The sequence below is a fragment of the Meles meles genome, chromosome 19 (genome assembly GCF_922984935.1).
Source record: "Meles meles chromosome 19, mMelMel3.1 paternal haplotype, whole genome shotgun sequence".
Classification (NCBI taxonomy): domain Eukaryota; kingdom Metazoa; phylum Chordata; class Mammalia; order Carnivora; family Mustelidae; genus Meles; species Meles meles.
In genome coordinates this window covers 56,981,392-56,997,600 of record NC_060084.1, presented here as the reverse complement: position 1 = coordinate 56,997,600, position 16,209 = coordinate 56,981,392, and the positions used below count along the sequence as shown (strand labels likewise).

At 55.8% G+C, this 16,209-nt stretch overlaps 1 protein-coding gene across 5 annotated transcripts; it reads left to right on the top strand.

Moving 5' to 3' along the window:
* Positions 1-2,038: 2,038 nt before the first annotated feature.
* On the top strand, positions 2,039-14,737 carry HSPBP1 (HSPA (Hsp70) binding protein 1). 5 transcript variants are annotated; one of them, XM_045987106.1, is made up of 8 exons: positions 2,039-2,246; positions 2,573-2,870; positions 4,690-4,894; positions 6,609-6,833; positions 9,619-9,774; positions 9,889-9,985; positions 10,520-10,631; positions 14,442-14,737. In XM_045987106.1, exons 2-8 carry the CDS (start codon positions 2,667-2,669, stop codon positions 14,514-14,516), a joined length of 1,074 nt encoding a protein of 357 aa, XP_045843062.1. In that variant the 5' UTR covers positions 2,039-2,246; positions 2,573-2,666; the 3' UTR covers positions 14,517-14,737. The 5 variants fall into 5 exon arrangements, with proteins under 5 accessions (XP_045843062.1, XP_045843061.1, XP_045843060.1 ...); XM_045987105.1 differs by having other exon boundaries at positions 2,039-2,299; XM_045987104.1 differs by having other exon boundaries at positions 2,040-2,246; positions 2,576-2,870.
* Positions 14,738-16,209: the final 1,472 nt, after the last annotated feature.

Genomic DNA, 16,209 nt, shown 5'->3' with positions numbered 1-16,209 from the left:
TGAGGGGCCAGCAGCGAACCAGATCAACAAAGATCCCTGCCCTGTGGAGCTCTCACAGTAGTGGATAAGGCAGGTGATAAGCAAGATAAGCAAATATACCATATGTTTTGACAATCGAGCCCAATGCTAAAGAACAGATTAAAGCAGGGAGGGGGACAGGAATTATTCATTGGGTGGAGTATGATTCTTGATACGGTGCCAAGAAAGAACTCTCCAGTGAGGGGACACTGAAGGAAGATGAGGGTCAGAGCTGTGTGGACAAAGTACTGTCCATGCAGGGGACGGCAAGTGCAAAGGCCCTGTCGTGAAGTGTGCCTGGTATGTTGAAGGGCCTGTGTGGCCGGAGGGGAGCGAGTGAGGGGGAGAGAGAAAAAATGAAGTGAAGAGGCAAATCACATATGGCCTTAGAAGCAGGGCAACAATATGCCTGGTATTCTGTAATTATTACTGGGGTCTGCACTCTGAAATACCCCGCTGTACCTGGAAAACTGTATGCTCACTCTACTTGGAAGGTCATTGTAGGGACTATGGATTCTATTGGCTACCTGGAGAGTTTTTGTGTGGGCCACCATTATGTTATACATATATTAATATACACAATGTTACACACGATTACATATGATGGACACGTATGTTATATGGTATTATGCATGGTAGCATGCAGTAAATAACCCAAATGAACTTGCAAAATCCCAAATGACAGCCCCCACAGATGCCATCCTAATCCCCAGAACCGGCGCTTCGCAGACATGACTGAACTGAAGATCTTGAGATGGGACGAGGGTCCTGCCTATCTGTCCTAATGTAATCACAAGGGCCCTTCAGTGGGGGAGGTAGGAGAGTCAGAGGAGGAGATGGGAGGATGACAGGAGCAGAAGCCCGAGGGATGCAGCCACAATCCAAGGAGCGCAGGTGGCCTCTAGGAGCCAGAAGAGGCAGGCAGCAGAGTCTCTCCCAGAACTTCAGGAAGGAACACAGCCGGGCTCACACCTGGCGTCTAACCCAGTAAGAAGTTTTGGACTTCTGACCACCAGACCTGCAAGATAATCAATCAGTATCGTTTTAAGCCCCCCAGTTTCTCATAATTTAAAGGCCCCACTAGAAAACTAATACAATAGGGCACTGGGGGCGCGAGTGGGAGCCCGGACCCCTGTCTGAGGGCTATTGTGCTCAGTGCTACGAACACCCCCACAGTGCACGCGGCTTCTACGTTGCCTTCCTATTTCTGCCCCAAATATAACCTGGCCCACCCAGGCCTAGCGGTGGGCCCCACCTGCGGGTGAGCACAGCCTTCTCCTGGCCCGGGGGGTCCTCTGATGAAGACCCGCCCCAGGGGTTCTTTAAGCCCAGCCTAAGGCGAACACCTCTATAGCCCAGGCGCATCCCCAGACCTGAACCCCAAAGGCCGCGCAGAGTGGGTTAAGCCTCGCAAAGCACCACGCCCGGGCGTTTTGCTTCAGCTTTGGCCTTCAAGAATCCCCTCCCGAGCACTGAGCACCGGACAGGACTCAGGGAGGATTCCAAGAGGGGGAGCCGGGGTGGTAAAGTCGTCTCCAGAGGGCCTGCAGCAGGAACCAGCTAGCCCTCTTTGACGACTGGGGAAACTGAGGCCAAGAGAGGGGTGAGGTGGGCCAACGGTGCTAACATCAGATACGAGGGGTGAGACCCCGGAGCTCCAGAAAAGATAGGCCAGGGGTCGAGGTGAAGGGGAAAATCCCAGACCGCGAGGGACCTGCACTACCTGCAAGGAGGGGGTGGGGCCTAACGGGGAGCGGCCCGCTCACCAGCACGGGGCGGGGCTTAGGGGGAGGCGGGGTTAAGTTGGGAGAGGCCGAAAGGCCTAGAACAGGGGCGGAGCCCGAGGTAGCAGGGGGGGGCGGGGACATAGGTGTGGGCGGAGCCCACCGAGGCGGAGCTAGACTGTGGGGGCGGGGCGTACCCTGAGGCAGAGGTGGAGCTTGCAGGGAGGTCGAAGGGGCGGAGCTTATTGAGGCGCGGGCTCCGGATCGGGGGCGGAGCTCAGGCTGAGCGAGGGCGGGGGGCGGAGCCGAGCGCTGTTTCCGGCCAGGTTAGGGCTTCAGAACCTGGCACGCCGCCTCGGCCTCAGGTCGGCCCCAGGTTGGGAGGGTGCTCCGGGAACTTCCGGGCGGGATTGGCGTATTTCCGGTTAAGATGGCAGCGCCCAACACAGTCAGGTGCGGGCGACTGTGTCTTTAGGCGCCGCGGCGACTCGAGGCCCGGGGAAGGTGAGGCCCAGGGAAGTGAGGTCCGCTCCGCTTTGGCTCCCCTCTTTGGAGAGGTAGGAGGAGATTTGTTGCTAAGACGTCCAAAGGGAGGACTTGTTGCTATGGAGGTAGGGCGGAGGGGTTGCTAAGAGACGGGAACGCATTTAGTGGAGATGGGGGAGGGGGTTGCTAGGTGGGGTGGGCGGGGCCTGTTGCGAGCGGAGGGGGGGGGGAAGGAGGGGCTTGGGACTTTGGGGAAGGGTCCCGTTGGTATGGAGGAAGCAGAGGGGTCTCAGGTTTGGGGTCATGGGGGGCCTCGGAACTCCCCTGAAACGTCACCTTCTCAGCAGATCCCCAGGAGTCGACCCGTCAAGACGCCAGAGCTACCTCAGCGGTGACCACCCCCTACTCCAAACACATTCTTCCCTTCACAAACCGCCCATGGCGGACCAAGGCTCGGGGGGCAGCCGCCTTCCCCTGGCGCTGCCCTCAGCCTCCCAGGGTCGCTCATCGGGGGGCGGCGGCTCCTCGGCGGAGAACTCGGGCCATCCTCCGCCCCCGCGAAACCTCCAAGGCCTGCTGCAGATGGCTATCACCGCGGGCTCTGAGGAGCCAGACCCCCCTCCAGAACCCATGAGTGAGGAGGTAAAGGTGGGGACCCAGCGAAGTCGGGCGAGGGGCGGCCCGGCCAGGGGCGGAGTCCAGGGGTGAAGGCGGAGTAGGCTGTGCTGGTGCTAGATTGTCCCCTGCAGGTCAGAGCTCCCAAGTGTCTGTGAGGGCAGATGCCCGCATCCCAGCATCCCGCGGGGATGTGGAGTAGCCTCGAGGTGAAAAGGAGGAGGGAGGGTTCTGGGAGCCAGCAGACCTGGTTTCAGCAGTATCCAGCTGTGTGACCTTGGGCATATCGCTTCATCTTTCTGACTAGCAAGATCTTTTTTTTAAATTCAAGATTCTATTTATCAGAGATAGAGCATGCACAAGTGGTGTTGAAAGGCAGAAAAAGAGGGAGAAGCAGGCTCCCCGCTGAGCAGGGAGCCCAAGGTGGGGCTCCATCCAAGGACCCGGCATCAGGACCTGAGCCAAAGGCAGATGCTTAACCGACTGAGCCACCTGGGCATCGCTGAGCAGGGTCTTTATTTGCAAGCTGATGATAATAAGAGTAGTTGGGGTGCCTCATGGGGTTATTTCTGAGGAGCCACATGGTGCTGGTGCGGAGGCAGGGCTCCTGCAGGCAGCAGGCTGTTGTGAAGACTTAGGTGTGACTTCAGGCTTTGTGCATGGCCTGCTGTGTGACCTTGGCATGTCACAACCTTTCTGGGCCTCAGTTTTTCTCATCTATGAAGTGGGGAATGACAAAAACACTCAGAGGGCTGTCTTGGAGATGAGTAGCAATGTCCGTCTTATGCGATGTTCAGTTGACGATGATGGTGTTTCCAGTGTATAAAACATCGTGGTCACCCAGTAACTTCCATGATGTCACCTTTAGGACAATGAAGTAGGAACCGGCACAGAAAGATTAACATCTTGCTTAAACTGTTCCAGGACTTTGATTACAGAGCCCACATATGAGCACTAATAGGCCTGGCGGAAAAAGAAAATTCAGTGGCCAGCTCTCAGCTGTCATCTTACTTGACTTAATAGGCAGCATTTGGTTACTGGGCTCCTCAATCTCTTTCTTCATTTGGTTTCTAGAACAACACAGTGTCCTGGTTTTCATCCTCGCTCATTCCCCAGCCGCTGGATGATGCACACACCAGGGCTCTTCTGTTACCTCCCTCTGCGTACTTCCTCTGTGACCTCATATCGCGTTGAGATTTTATGCTGATGACTCTCAAATTTATATCACTAGGCCAGTAGTTCTGATTTGATTCCCCTGGGGATATTTGGAACACATGGAGACATGTCCCACTTGGGGTCGGTGGGGGGGCTACTGGCGTCTGGTGGGTAGAGACCAGGGGTGCTACTCAACATCTTACCATGCTCAGGACAGTGGCATCTCCCCCATGTCCCCTCCCCCACCTGCCCACAAGCTCCCCAGCTCAGAGTGTCCGTAGAGCCAGGGCTGAGAAAGCTGGGTCTAGGCTGGATCTCCTCCCCGAGCATCAGGCGGCCCACGCAGTATTTTACCTTGGGTGCGTCATAGATCCGTCGAACTTAACACGGTGGAAAATGAACTGTAATCTCTGCTCCTGCTGCTCCATACCTTCTCGTACCGTTTTCCCCATCTCCTGGTTGTGCTGGACAGGCCTGGGAGTCCCTTCTCTCACACCCCATAGCCAGTTGCTCCGTAAATCTAGTACCTAGGAAATTGTCTTGGGAAAGGCACTCAGTAGGCATCTGTTGACTGAAGGAACAGAGAGCTCTCAGATGTTGGCTCTTAAAAGGAACAAGTGTTATTCATTAATTCGTCACTGATGGACGTTTGCTTCTTGCCCTGACCCTCCTGCCCTGGCTTGTACACCAGAGGCGGCAGTGGCTGCAGGAGGCTATGTCAGCCGCCTTCCGGGGCCAGCGGGAGGAAGTTGAGCAGATGAAGAGCTGCCTTCGAGTGCTGTCCCAGCCTACACCCTCCTTGGCTGCTGAGGCTGAGCTGGCCTCCGACCAGCAGGAACGCGAGGGGGCCCTGGAGCTGCTGGCCGACCTGTGCGAAAACATGGACAATGCTGCAGGTACAACCAGGCCTGCCCGCGGCTGCCCCTTGTCTCCCTCTGTCTCTTCCCTCCTCCTCCGCCCCACCTCCTGCTGCGGCTTCCCTCCTGTCCTTTCTCTCAGGGACCACACCACACCATCCACCTTTCCCCCAGCCTTCCAGCCTCCAGCCTCTCTCTCTCTAGGCTGGCTCCAACTCAGGCCCTGGAAGAGACTCTCCAGTCTTCCTGTTTGGTCTTCCTGCTTGGTCCTCCAGAGTGACCTTCCCTCACCCCACCCACCTGACAGCAGGTCTACTTCCCTGATGTTCTCCAAAACTGGTCATTTCTCCCTCATCTCTTGGGAGTGCACCGTCACTGCCTAGAACATGAGTGAGGAGGTGGTTCTGGGTGGCATGGTCAGAGAAGGCCTCCCCAGGGGGTGCCAACTGATCAGAGACCTGAAGACCAGAGAGATCCGAGAGCCGCGGGGCACATTCCAGGCAGAGGGAGTGGCCGGTGCAAAGGCCCTGAGGTTGCAACCTGCCTGGTGTGTGCGGGAACAGCAGTGAGGCCAGCGAGGCAGAGTGCAGTGAGTGAGGGGCTGGAGGTAGAGGGTGCCGCTGGGTGGAGCCTTGCAGGCTGATGTAGGTGTCGTGGGTTTTGTTCTAAATGCTGAGGAGCCCTTTGGAGGGACGTGTGGTAGGCATCGATGGCACAGATGTGTGTTCCCTGGTTCTCTGGATGTTTCCTCTAAGTGGAATCGTAGGCTCTGAGCTCTGGTGGCTGGCTTCCCTGAGTGTGGCGTTTTCAAGATTCTCCGCCTCGTGGCCTGTCTGGGAGCATTATCCCTTTGTGTGGCTAATACCCCACATGTTCGCCTGTTCTCCGCTGATGGGCATTTGGGTCCTTTCCCCATAGTTATAGAGAATAATGCTGCTGGGAGCTTTAGTTCTTGCTCTCCGGGATTTGGGATATTTACATCACAGTGAACCTGTGATAACTCTGTGTCTAACTTTTTGAGGAATTGCCAAGCTCACTGGTACCACTTTTTTTTTTTTTTTTTTTTAACACAAAAACAGGTAGTGGGCCGTAGTTTGCCGAGGCCTGGTCTAGGGGAGATTCTGATTGTCACAAGGGCTGGGGGCCAGCACTGGCATCTAGTGGGCTGGAGTCCAGGACCCTGACCTCCCACTTGCTGGCGATTTGGAGACACGCTGACCTTGGAGGGACCCCCAGTTGGGCGCTCGATGGGGCCTGCATTTGAGGCAGACCCCCCCGCCCCCGGGAGCCAGCCTGCCTCCCGCCCCCCCCCCCCCCCCCCCCCCGCCTGCCCTGCTGTATTCGTGTGTGAAGGCTGCCATAGCCACGGGGGCTGAAACAGAAGCGTATTTTCTCAGGGTTCTGGAGGCTGGAAGTCTGAGATCCTGGTGTGGCCAGGGCTGGTCTCTCCTGGGTGCTCTCTCCTTTCTTTGCAGGCAACTGCGGGTCTCCCTGTGTCCTCACATGGTCTCCCTGTGTGCCCGTCTGTGTTCTCATGTCCTCTTAGGAGGACACCAGTCTTAACAGACTCAGGGATCAGCACCCACCCCGGGGACCTCACTTGACCAGGATGATCTCTTAAAAGCCCCGGTCTCCAAATACATTCGCACCCTGAAGCACTTGGGGGTTGGGGCTTCAGCAGGCGAGTTTTGGGGGGCGGTGCAGAGCTCAGCCAATCCCAGCTGGACTCTCATGGCCCCTCTCTCTGGCCCAGACTTCTGCCAGCTGTCGGGCATGCACCTGCTGGTGGGCCGGTACCTGGAGGCGGGGCCCGCAGGGCTGCGGTGGCGGGCAGCGCAGCTCATCGGCACGTGCAGCCAGAACGTGGCGGCCATCCAGGAGCAGGTGCTGGGCCTGGGTGCCCTGCGCAAGTTGCTGCGGCTGCTGGACCGGGACGCCTGCGACCTGGTGCGTGTGAAGGCCCTCTTCGCCATCTCCTGTGAGTGTCTGGGGCAGCTGGGGAATGGCCGAGGGGGACAGGCCATACTGGTTCGTGTGTTCCTGTCTGTGCTGGGCATCGGGGTCGGGGTGGAGAGCCTGCCAACCCCTCACCAGGCAGAGAGTCAGACCCTGAGGACACGGGAGCGCCACTCAGCCCAGGTGCTTCCCGCACATCAGGGTCTGTGGCCTCTGTGCTGTTGACGCTCCCTGTGGTGAGGAGGGGCGCGGTGCGGGGGCTGTTGAGTGACAGCCGGCCTGCACTCGTTAGAGAGACTGGTGGCTGTCACTCCTGCTGTCTCCTGGGGAGCAGGTGCTGCGACGGGATGATGCCAGCGCCTATGGGGCCCTCTGTGCCAGGCCCCACGCAAAGCCCTGTGCACATGTTACCTTGTGTAGTCCACGCACGCAGCCTCTGAGGTAGCAAGACTGGATCCACATGGTGGAGGGACCTGGTTGGGTCACCTAGGTGACAGCCCGGGGCACCTAGCGGAGTCCTGGGGATGTGAGATGTGAACCCAGGCTGCGTTCTTCTCCGTGACTCACCGTGAGCTGGGCCCCCATCTGCGTGTATGCTGTGCTGCGGCCCCACTGGACTGTTTCCTTCTTTTTTTTTTTTAAGATTTTTATTTATTTATTTGGCAGAGAGAGACACAGCGAGAGAGGGAATATAAGCAGGGGGAGTGGGAGAGGGAAGAGCAGGCTTCCTGCCGAGTGGGGAGCCCGATGTGGGGCTCGATCCCAGGACCCTGGGATCATGACCTGAGCCGAAGGCAGACGCTTCACAACTGAGCCACCCAGGCGCCCTGGACTGTTTCCTTCTTAAATCAGCTCTATGGGGATAGAATTCGCAGGTTATGCAGTTCATCCTTTGAAAGTACACAATTTAGCATGTTCTGTAGGCTGTGGTCACTGTCCAACTCCAGGACATTCCCATCCCTCCCAAAAGAGCCGCATTCCCATTAGCAGCCCCTCCTCACGCCCTCCCTCCAGCCCCCCGCAGCCACCAGTCTGCTCGTCTCCGTGGGTTTGCCTGCTCTAGACGTGTCCACCATGTGGCCTTATGTGTCTGGCTTCCTTCACTGAGTATCGTGTTTTCTGGGTTCATTAGCCTGTACTGATGTCTCATGCCTTTTTATGGCTAAATAATAGGTCATTTCCGAAGGGGCTGCGTCTTGTTTGTCCGTGCATCAGTTGCTCAGGGGGGTGTCAGGCGGTTTCTGCCTCTGGTTGGGTGGCAGTGCTGCCCTGAACCACGTGGACAAGGTTCTGCGTAGACATGTTTTCCTTTCTCCTGGGTGGGCACGCCTGAGGTTGGAATTGCTGGGTCCCAGGCCAACCCACGGTTCTCTGTTTGATGTCGGAAGAGAACCCATTTCTTCCACTTCCAGTGTTTGTTTTTGTGGTTGTTTTTAAAGGTTTTATTTATTTATTTGACAGACAGAGACAGAGAGAGAGAGGGAACACAAGCAGGGGGAGAAGCAGGCTCCCGCAGAGCAGGGAGCTCAATATAGGGCTCAATCCCAGGACCCCGGGATCACGACCTGAGCCGAAGGCAGACACTTAATGACTGAGCCACTCAGGCGCCCCGTTCTCCCAATGTTTGTGACACCATATGTGTGGGGGGCGCTTACAGATGACTGGTTTTCAACTCTGGACAGCGGCTGGGTGTTCTGCAGTCCCTTTCTGGTCCATTCTGACACCGACTCCTGGGGGTTGGCACATCTCAGGTTAAGGGCTCAGTTCCATGACATGGCCCCTGGCTGGCTGAGTCCCTAGACCATGCAACTCTTGATCTCGGGGTCATGAGTTCGAGTCTCACGTTGGATGTGGTTTAACTTAAAAAAAAAAAAAAAGTTTGGGGCTTCGTGTACTTCTTAGTTACTGGGCATATACTGGGTGTTCCCATGATCCCCTCCTCAGGTTCGGTAATTTGCTAGAACAGCTCACAGAGCTCAGGGAAGTACCTGTGTTTGGTGGCTTATTACAAAGGCTACAGATGAACAGCCAGATGAAGACGGGCATAGGACAAGGTCTAGCAGGGTCCCGAGCATAGGAGCTTCTGTCCTTGGAGTCGGGGCACACACATGTGTTCACTAACCCAGAAGCTCTCTGAACCTCACCGGTTAGCGATTTCAATGGGGGCTTCCTCCTGGAGGCATGATGGATCATGAATTCCGCTCCGTCCCTCTCCTCTGGAGGTTGGGAAGTGGGGCTGGAAGTTCCAGGTTTCTAATCCTGGCTTGGTGTTTCTGGTAAGTAAACCCCATCCAGGAGTCCGCCCACAGTCCCCTCCCTGGAATGAAAGATGCTCCCATCATCTGGGAAATTCCACGGGTTTTAAGAGCTTGGTCTCAGGAATGGAGGCAAAGACCAAATACACATTTGTCATGTCATGGTGGCCCTGGAAAAAGAACAGAGAGGCTGGAAAGGAATTTTGGCAAGAGTGAGAGAGGCCCAGAGCGGGTGGTATCTGGAAAGTCATGTCCAAAAGTCAGGAGACAGATGGACAGACAGACCACCGCTGGCTAAGCCACAAAGGATAGACAGAGGACTCAGTTCCCCAGAGGTACCAAAAGCCAGAGCGGGGTGAGGGAGGGATGGGGCAGACTTCTTGTAATAGCTGACGTTGAGTCCATCTCAACAAAAAACACGGAGAAGTTGATGCTCACGAAGCTCAGGCTGGTTGAAGTTGATAGGGCGGTGAGGGTGGCGGGGTGATTCTGCTGCCGGTGCTGGTGGTAACCTCAGGGCCCCTCCCTCCCTCTCACCCCACCGCAACCCAGGCCTGGTCCGGGAACAGGAGGCTGGGCTGCTGCAGTTCCTTCGCCTGGATGGCTTCTCGGTCTTGATGCGTGCCATGCAGCAGCAGGTGCAAAAGCTCAAGGTCAAGTCGGCGTTCCTGCTGCAGAACCTGCTGGTGGGCCACCCCGAACACAAAGGTGGGGCGGCCAGGGCAGGGGGCCCAGGGACGATCCCCAAAGGAGGGTGGGGGAGGGGAATGCCTGGGGGAGGGGTGTGGACTGCCCCTCTGACCCCCAAGACCCCTCCCCCAGGCACCCTGTGCTCCATGGGGATGGTCCAGCAGCTGGTGGCCCTGATCCGGACAGAACACAGCCCCTTCCACGAGCATGTGCTTGGAGCCCTGTGCAGGTATGCTGGGCCTCCGCGGGGGCAAGGCCTGGGGCCGGCACCCCCACCTCTCGACTGATACCGCTGGGCTCCAGCCCCGCAGCCTCCTCTCCTCTAGGATTCGGGACTCGGGGGCTTTCCCAAGGAGGGGGCAGAAATCATTGTGCTGGCCCTCCCTGAGCATTCCTTTCTCTTCACATGTCCGGGGGCTGACCCGGCAGCCTGGGCAGAGGCAGAGTCTCTCTGACCCCACTCCCTGCCGCCCTCGCCGCTCACGGGACCTGCAGATTAGCGTCTGGAAAAGATGACAGAACAGAGCAGCCATTGGAGCAGGTGGCAGCTCCCGCGTGCGGATTGGCTGCAGGCCAGGCTTTGTGCGGGGCATCTTGTGTACAAGTCTCCCCGTAGGCCTTGGGGTGGGGCGGGACAGTGTGAGGTCTGTACTGCAGATAGGGAAACTGAGGCCCAGTGCAGGGAACTGTCTCGCCCCGGCTCCTGGAGGAGGGGCGGCCCTGTGCAGAGGGAGGCCCAAGGATGGCTCTCCTGTCCCCGCAGCCTGGTGACAGACTTCCCCCAGGGCGTACGGGAGTGCCGGGAGCCCGAGCTGGGCCTGGAGGAGCTTCTCCGTCACCGCTGCCAGCTGCTGCAGCAGCATGAGGAATACCAGGTACGGCGGGGCCTTGGGCGTCACGCTGTGCGTCGTGCACCTGTGTCCCCTGTGCACCTTGGCTCACGCGTTTCTCCCGCCATCCACTCAGTAGGTGCTTGCTGCCCCTGCCCGGGCCATGGGCCCGCAGGAGGATGAGGAGCTTGGAGTGTTTGAAGGGGTTAACTGAGTCATTTGTTTATTATCCAAATTTTTTTTTTAAAGATTTTATTTACTTATTTGACAGACAGAGATCACAGTCAGCAGAGAGGCAGGCAGACAGAGGGGGAAGCAGGCTCCCTGCTGAGCAGAGACCCCGGTGCAGGACTCGATCCCAGGACCCTGAGATCGTGACCTGAGCTGAAGGCAGAGGCTTTAACCCACTGGGCCACCCAGGTGCTCTATTATCCAAATTTTATAACTATTTACATCCCTTCGGATATTTAATAATTACTTGATAAACAAATCAACGATTAAAGAAAACCTGTTAATTTAGTTAAATAGGAAATATTTAAGTATATCGAGTAACAAAAAATTCTGATGTTTACTTTTTAAATTTTTATTTCCTTTTTTAAAAAAAATTTTTTTTTTAAAGATTTTATTTATTTGACAGAGATCACAAGTAGGCAGAGAGGCAGGCAGAGAGAGAGGAGGAAGCAGGCTCCCCGCTGAGCAGAGAGCCCGATGCGGGGCTCGATCCCAGGACCCTGAGATCATGACCTGAACCGAAGGCAGAGGCTTAACCCACTGAGCCACCCAGGCGCCCCTATTTCTTTTTTTAAAAGATTTTATTTATTTATTTGACAGAGATCCCAAGTAGGCAGAGAGGCAGACAGAGAGGAGGAAGCAGGCTCCCCGCTAAGCAGAGAGGCTGACGCAGGGCTCGATCCCAGGACCCTGAGATCATGACCTGAGCCAAAGTCAGAGGCTTAACCCACTGAGCCCCCCAGGCGCCCGCCAATATTTAATTAAATGAGCAATGAGTGACAGATCTCACGGTAAATGTTCAGGTGGGTGAGCAGCAAATGAGCGATCCCTAGATGATTAGACCGTCAGTCGCGAATCCGTGACAGACAGCGAGTGGTTGAACTCCTGTGGACTTGTTGAGTCGTCCGGACGATGAAAAGTGCGAGCCGGTGGAGGGTGAACTTCTGCCCAGCTGTTGGGCTGAGCCAGCGGGCCCCCCCTCCTGGGAGTCTGCTCTGCTCAGTCCATCCCTCCGTGACACTGTTGAGTGTTTCCGGAGAGCTGTGGGCAGCGAGGAGCAGGGATGACCAGGAGAGGTGCTGCCACCCCCAGGAGCTTGGCCTGACCCCAACACCCGGACTCGTGGAAATACACGCGCGGGGATTTTGGGGTCCTTGGGGCCCCAACCCGGCCGGGGCCGGGGTGTTAGCTGGGGAGCGTGTCAGCTTCTGCTCGCTGTCTTGGCGTGCCCATTCCTGGAGCTGCTGGCGTGCCAGGCCCTGGGCAGGGCCCACCTGGGCCCACCAGGGAGGCTCGTGCAAACTGACCAAACTCCTTTTTTCTTTCCTTTTTTACTTCCAAAAATATCTTTTTGCAACTTTGTTGGGGTGTAGTTGTCATATAATAAGCTCCACTTATGGGAAGTCTGCCACGTGAGAAGTTTAGACATGTGTACGCACCCGTGGAAACCTCATCCTCTTCCCTCCATTGGTCAGGGGTGGCGCACGTGGGTGCCAGGCCCCGAGCTGGGCGCCGGGGACTTGGAGAGGAGCCACAGGATCCAGCCTCGGTCCTTACGGGGCCCGGGGCTGGGGGAGAAACACATAGGCAAACACACCTGAGTACGTTATTTACAAAGACACACCTGGTGTGTGCGTATACAAGCACGTATGGCTCACGCAGTATGGGTATCTGTGTAACTTAACATTCTGTTCTGGACAGGGTGACAGCAGGAAGTTAGGCCTGTGGTGAAGGAAACAGCCTGTGAGGGGACAAGGAGGCCGGGCAGTGCTGTTTTCCATGCGGTGCTGCGTTCGCTCCCGACAGCTGCTGTCACATTACAGCAGACTGGGCTATTTAGCACAGAAACGTATTGTCTCACGGTTCTGGGGACTAGGAGCCTGACATCCAGGTGTCAGCAGGGGTGTGCCCCCTCTGAAGGCTCTGGGAGAGAATCCTCCCTCTTCAGCTGCTGGTAGTTGTTAGCATTCCTTGGCTCATCCATACGCCATGCCAGTCTCTTCCCATGGCTTCTTTCCTATGTGTCTGTGTCTTGGAACTCTTTCCAGATACTTAAATAGAGGTCTGCTTTAATTTCTTTTTCTTTCTTTCTTTCTTTTTTTTAAAGATTTTATTTATTCATTAGAAAGACAGCATGAGCGGGGGGAAGGACAGAGGAAGAGGGATAAGTGACACAGGGCTTGATCCTGGGACCACAGGATCATGACGTGAGCTGAAGGCTGAAGGTGCCACCCAGGCGCCCCAAGGTCTGCTTTAATTCTAGCATAGTTGAATAATGCAAGCGGCATGGTGTTCTGGAAGGTCATTCTATCATGACTTAGACGGCCCTCTTTTGTATTTTTGTAGGTAAACTTAAGAGTTAAATTTCATGAATCCTTTCGTGTGAGAAGGTCCTGTGGTCATGTGGTTCAAAATTCAAGATGCACGGGAGGGTGAACAGTGGAAAGTCTCCCTGTTGCCCCCGTCCCTAACCACCCAGTAGCTCCCCCAGTTCCGTGTGTGACCTTCCTAAGATAGTCTGGGACACAAGTAAATGGGTGTATAAATCCTTTTTTCTCTCTCCTTTTTGTGCAAAATCTGCCTGTCCTGATCACTTTTCTGCTCCTTGCCTCATCCCCTTTCACAATGTCTCAGGGAGGAGTGCAGAAGGAGTGTGTTGTGTGTGGCTTTTCCCGGTTTCTTTTAGGGCTGCAAGGTAGGTCGCTGCTTTCGTGTCATGACCCCTCTTACTGGACACGCTGGTTGCCGCTACCACCCTGGCTAGAAGAATAACCCTTTACCTATGTTTATGCACGTGAGTGTGTCTGTGGAGCTAGAAAGGGACAGCTGGGCGAGGGCAGAGGAAAGGTGAAGTTACAGAGTTAAGGGTCGTTTTTGCTATGTTTTGACGAGTTGCTCTGTATACAAGTTGGACCAGTTGTTAGTCCAGCCCTGAGAGTGCCCAAGCGTACCTCGGTCATTTGACCTGTTTTTTCAAGCTGATCTGCGGAAAGTAGTAGCATAGTCCGGTTTACATTGGCGTTTCTCCTGTGAGTGAAGTTGGACGGTTTGCCCTCTCTGTGACCTGTTCATGCATAGCCTGTGCCCATCTGTCTACTGGGTGGTGGCTTTTGCGGTGGGTTTGTTAAAGTTCTTGAACTATTAAATGCGTTAGCCCTTCCTGATGAGTTGCAGATTTTTCGCCCCACGTTGTTGTTGTTCTCTGGTTTTTGTTTCTGGCATCCTTCTGCCATGCAGATACCTTTTATGTCCGCGCGGTCCCACCTGTGAGTGCTTCTTTCTTGGTTTCTGGGGTTTGTACCTGTGGAAGGGGTTTTAATTTTGAGTGGGGACTAGTAGGGGTTGGTCATACCCAGTTGTTAGAAGGAGCCCAAGGGGGCTGAGGTGAGGACAGACCAGTGGGGTGAGACGGCCCTGGGCGATCCCCCCATTCTGGTTCAGTAATCCAGGCACAGGTGAGAAGAGAAACAGTGAGCCGTGGATCTCAGCTAAAATCAGAGAACGCTGGGAGGCTTCTGGGGCACGCAGTGTGGGGGGAGAGAAGCCATCTCCAGGTGCAGAGCATGCCGGAAGCAGGGGCCTGCCGCGCACTCAGGACTCCCACTCTTGTCCCCCCCAATCCAGGAGGAGCTGGAGTTCTGTGAAAAGCTGCTGCAGACCTGTTTCTCCAGCCCAACGGATGACAGCATGGATCGGTGAACCCGGTGGCTTATCACCCCTCTCCGTGGAAGCTCAGGCATCCTGCCTTCCCAGTGGGAGCAGGGCCTTGTGGGTGTGCAGCCAGGGCATGCCAGCCCGTCTCTGCTTAGCCCTTGGAAGGGGCGCGGAGGAAGGTGCTGGCTCCCTGGATCCCGGCCCTCACTGTGTTCCCCCTTCTGTGTCCACACTGTTCTTCTAATAAAGGTGTTTCTCCTCCTCCAGTTGTTCACCATGGCCTCAATCTGCTCCTGGGTGGGAGGGGCATGCTCTTAGGGGACCCCGGCAGTAGGTGGAGCCTGGACATGAACGTGCTGCTCTCTACAACCGAGTCTTTGCCTCTCATCTCAGCCTCTCTTGACAGGGAGTGGGGGACACCCGTGCTTCTCATCGGCTTGTCTCTGGCTGCTCCATTTGAAGAACCCCCTTGCCCTTGGTGCCCAGGCTGTCTGCCCTGAGGCCAAAGCCAGGTTATTGCCCGGCATCCCGTGCAGAGGTGTGTCATGTGACATCAGCTCAGCCAGTTAGAGTGCCCTGCAGGGCTTATATGGTGCTGATGCTGGGAGAAGACTGTAGCAGGTGCACCCAGGGCTCTGTGTGCCCAGGGCTTGGGCATGGGCCTTGTTCTGACTACAAAGTATCTAGCCCTCTCCAGCTTTCTCAGAGATAAGGGCAGGGAGATGGGGCCCCATCTCCTTTCCTAAACTCCTTGTCAGTTTAGCTAAAGGAGGTTGCATCATTTGCAACCAAGGCTCCTGGCCAGTGCCGTTTTTCAGGTGAGGAATCCAAGTCCAGGGTGATTGAACCGTGGGCAGAAGTTCACAACGCCAGGTTTCAGACAAAGCTGTGCCCCCCTCCCGTATTCTGGCTTCCTAGCTCATTCCTCTCATGTGGAATTTACCTGTTCTCCTGGGATTTGGGAGGACCGGTAATTTTCACCTTCCTTCCCCAATTCAGGATAAATTGCAAGGCAGCTATGGGATTCCAGGATTGGAGATCTTTTATTACTATTAGTGCCAATCAGAGGAAGTGGCTTTAGTGTTGCTTCTAATGCTAATGCCCAGCATTAGACATGGCAGACTGTCGGGTCACAGGCAGCACTGGACAAGCACAGGCCTTCCCTTGGGTGTAGCAGGCCAGACACTGGGCAGGCCGGCTCTGAGAGAGAGAGACCTGCAGTGAGCCACGATGCCCATCCAGTCTGGCAAATTGTTCTTCAGCCCCTGGGAGGGGTGGAGTGGCCAGGAGAAAGGCACTAAGGGGTTCAAGTTCCTTCATGTGGAGGTGTGAACGATGGGGAATGGGTGTTTCCACCAGATGGTTTAAGAAGCCGCTTCCAATCTTTTTCTTTTTTTAAAGATTTATTTATTTGAGAGAGAGTGCGCACGCAAGCAGGGGCAGGGCAGAAGGAGATGGGGAGACTCTCAAGCAGGCTCCCCGCTGAGCACAGAGCTCCACGTGGGGCTAGATCCCACACCCCTGAGATCATGACCTGAGCTGAAACTGAGAGTCCCACGGTTGACTGAGCCAGGCAGGGGCTCTGCCCCTTCCCATTCCAATCTGCAGAATGCTGTGGTCAGCCTGTGAGTCCTGATAGGGGGGAGACAGGTTTCAGTCTTTAAAGCCCCTGCAGCTTCCAAGTTCTTCCAGACTGACCGCCCCGGGTTTCGTTTGGTGGTTGAATATGGCTACCCCC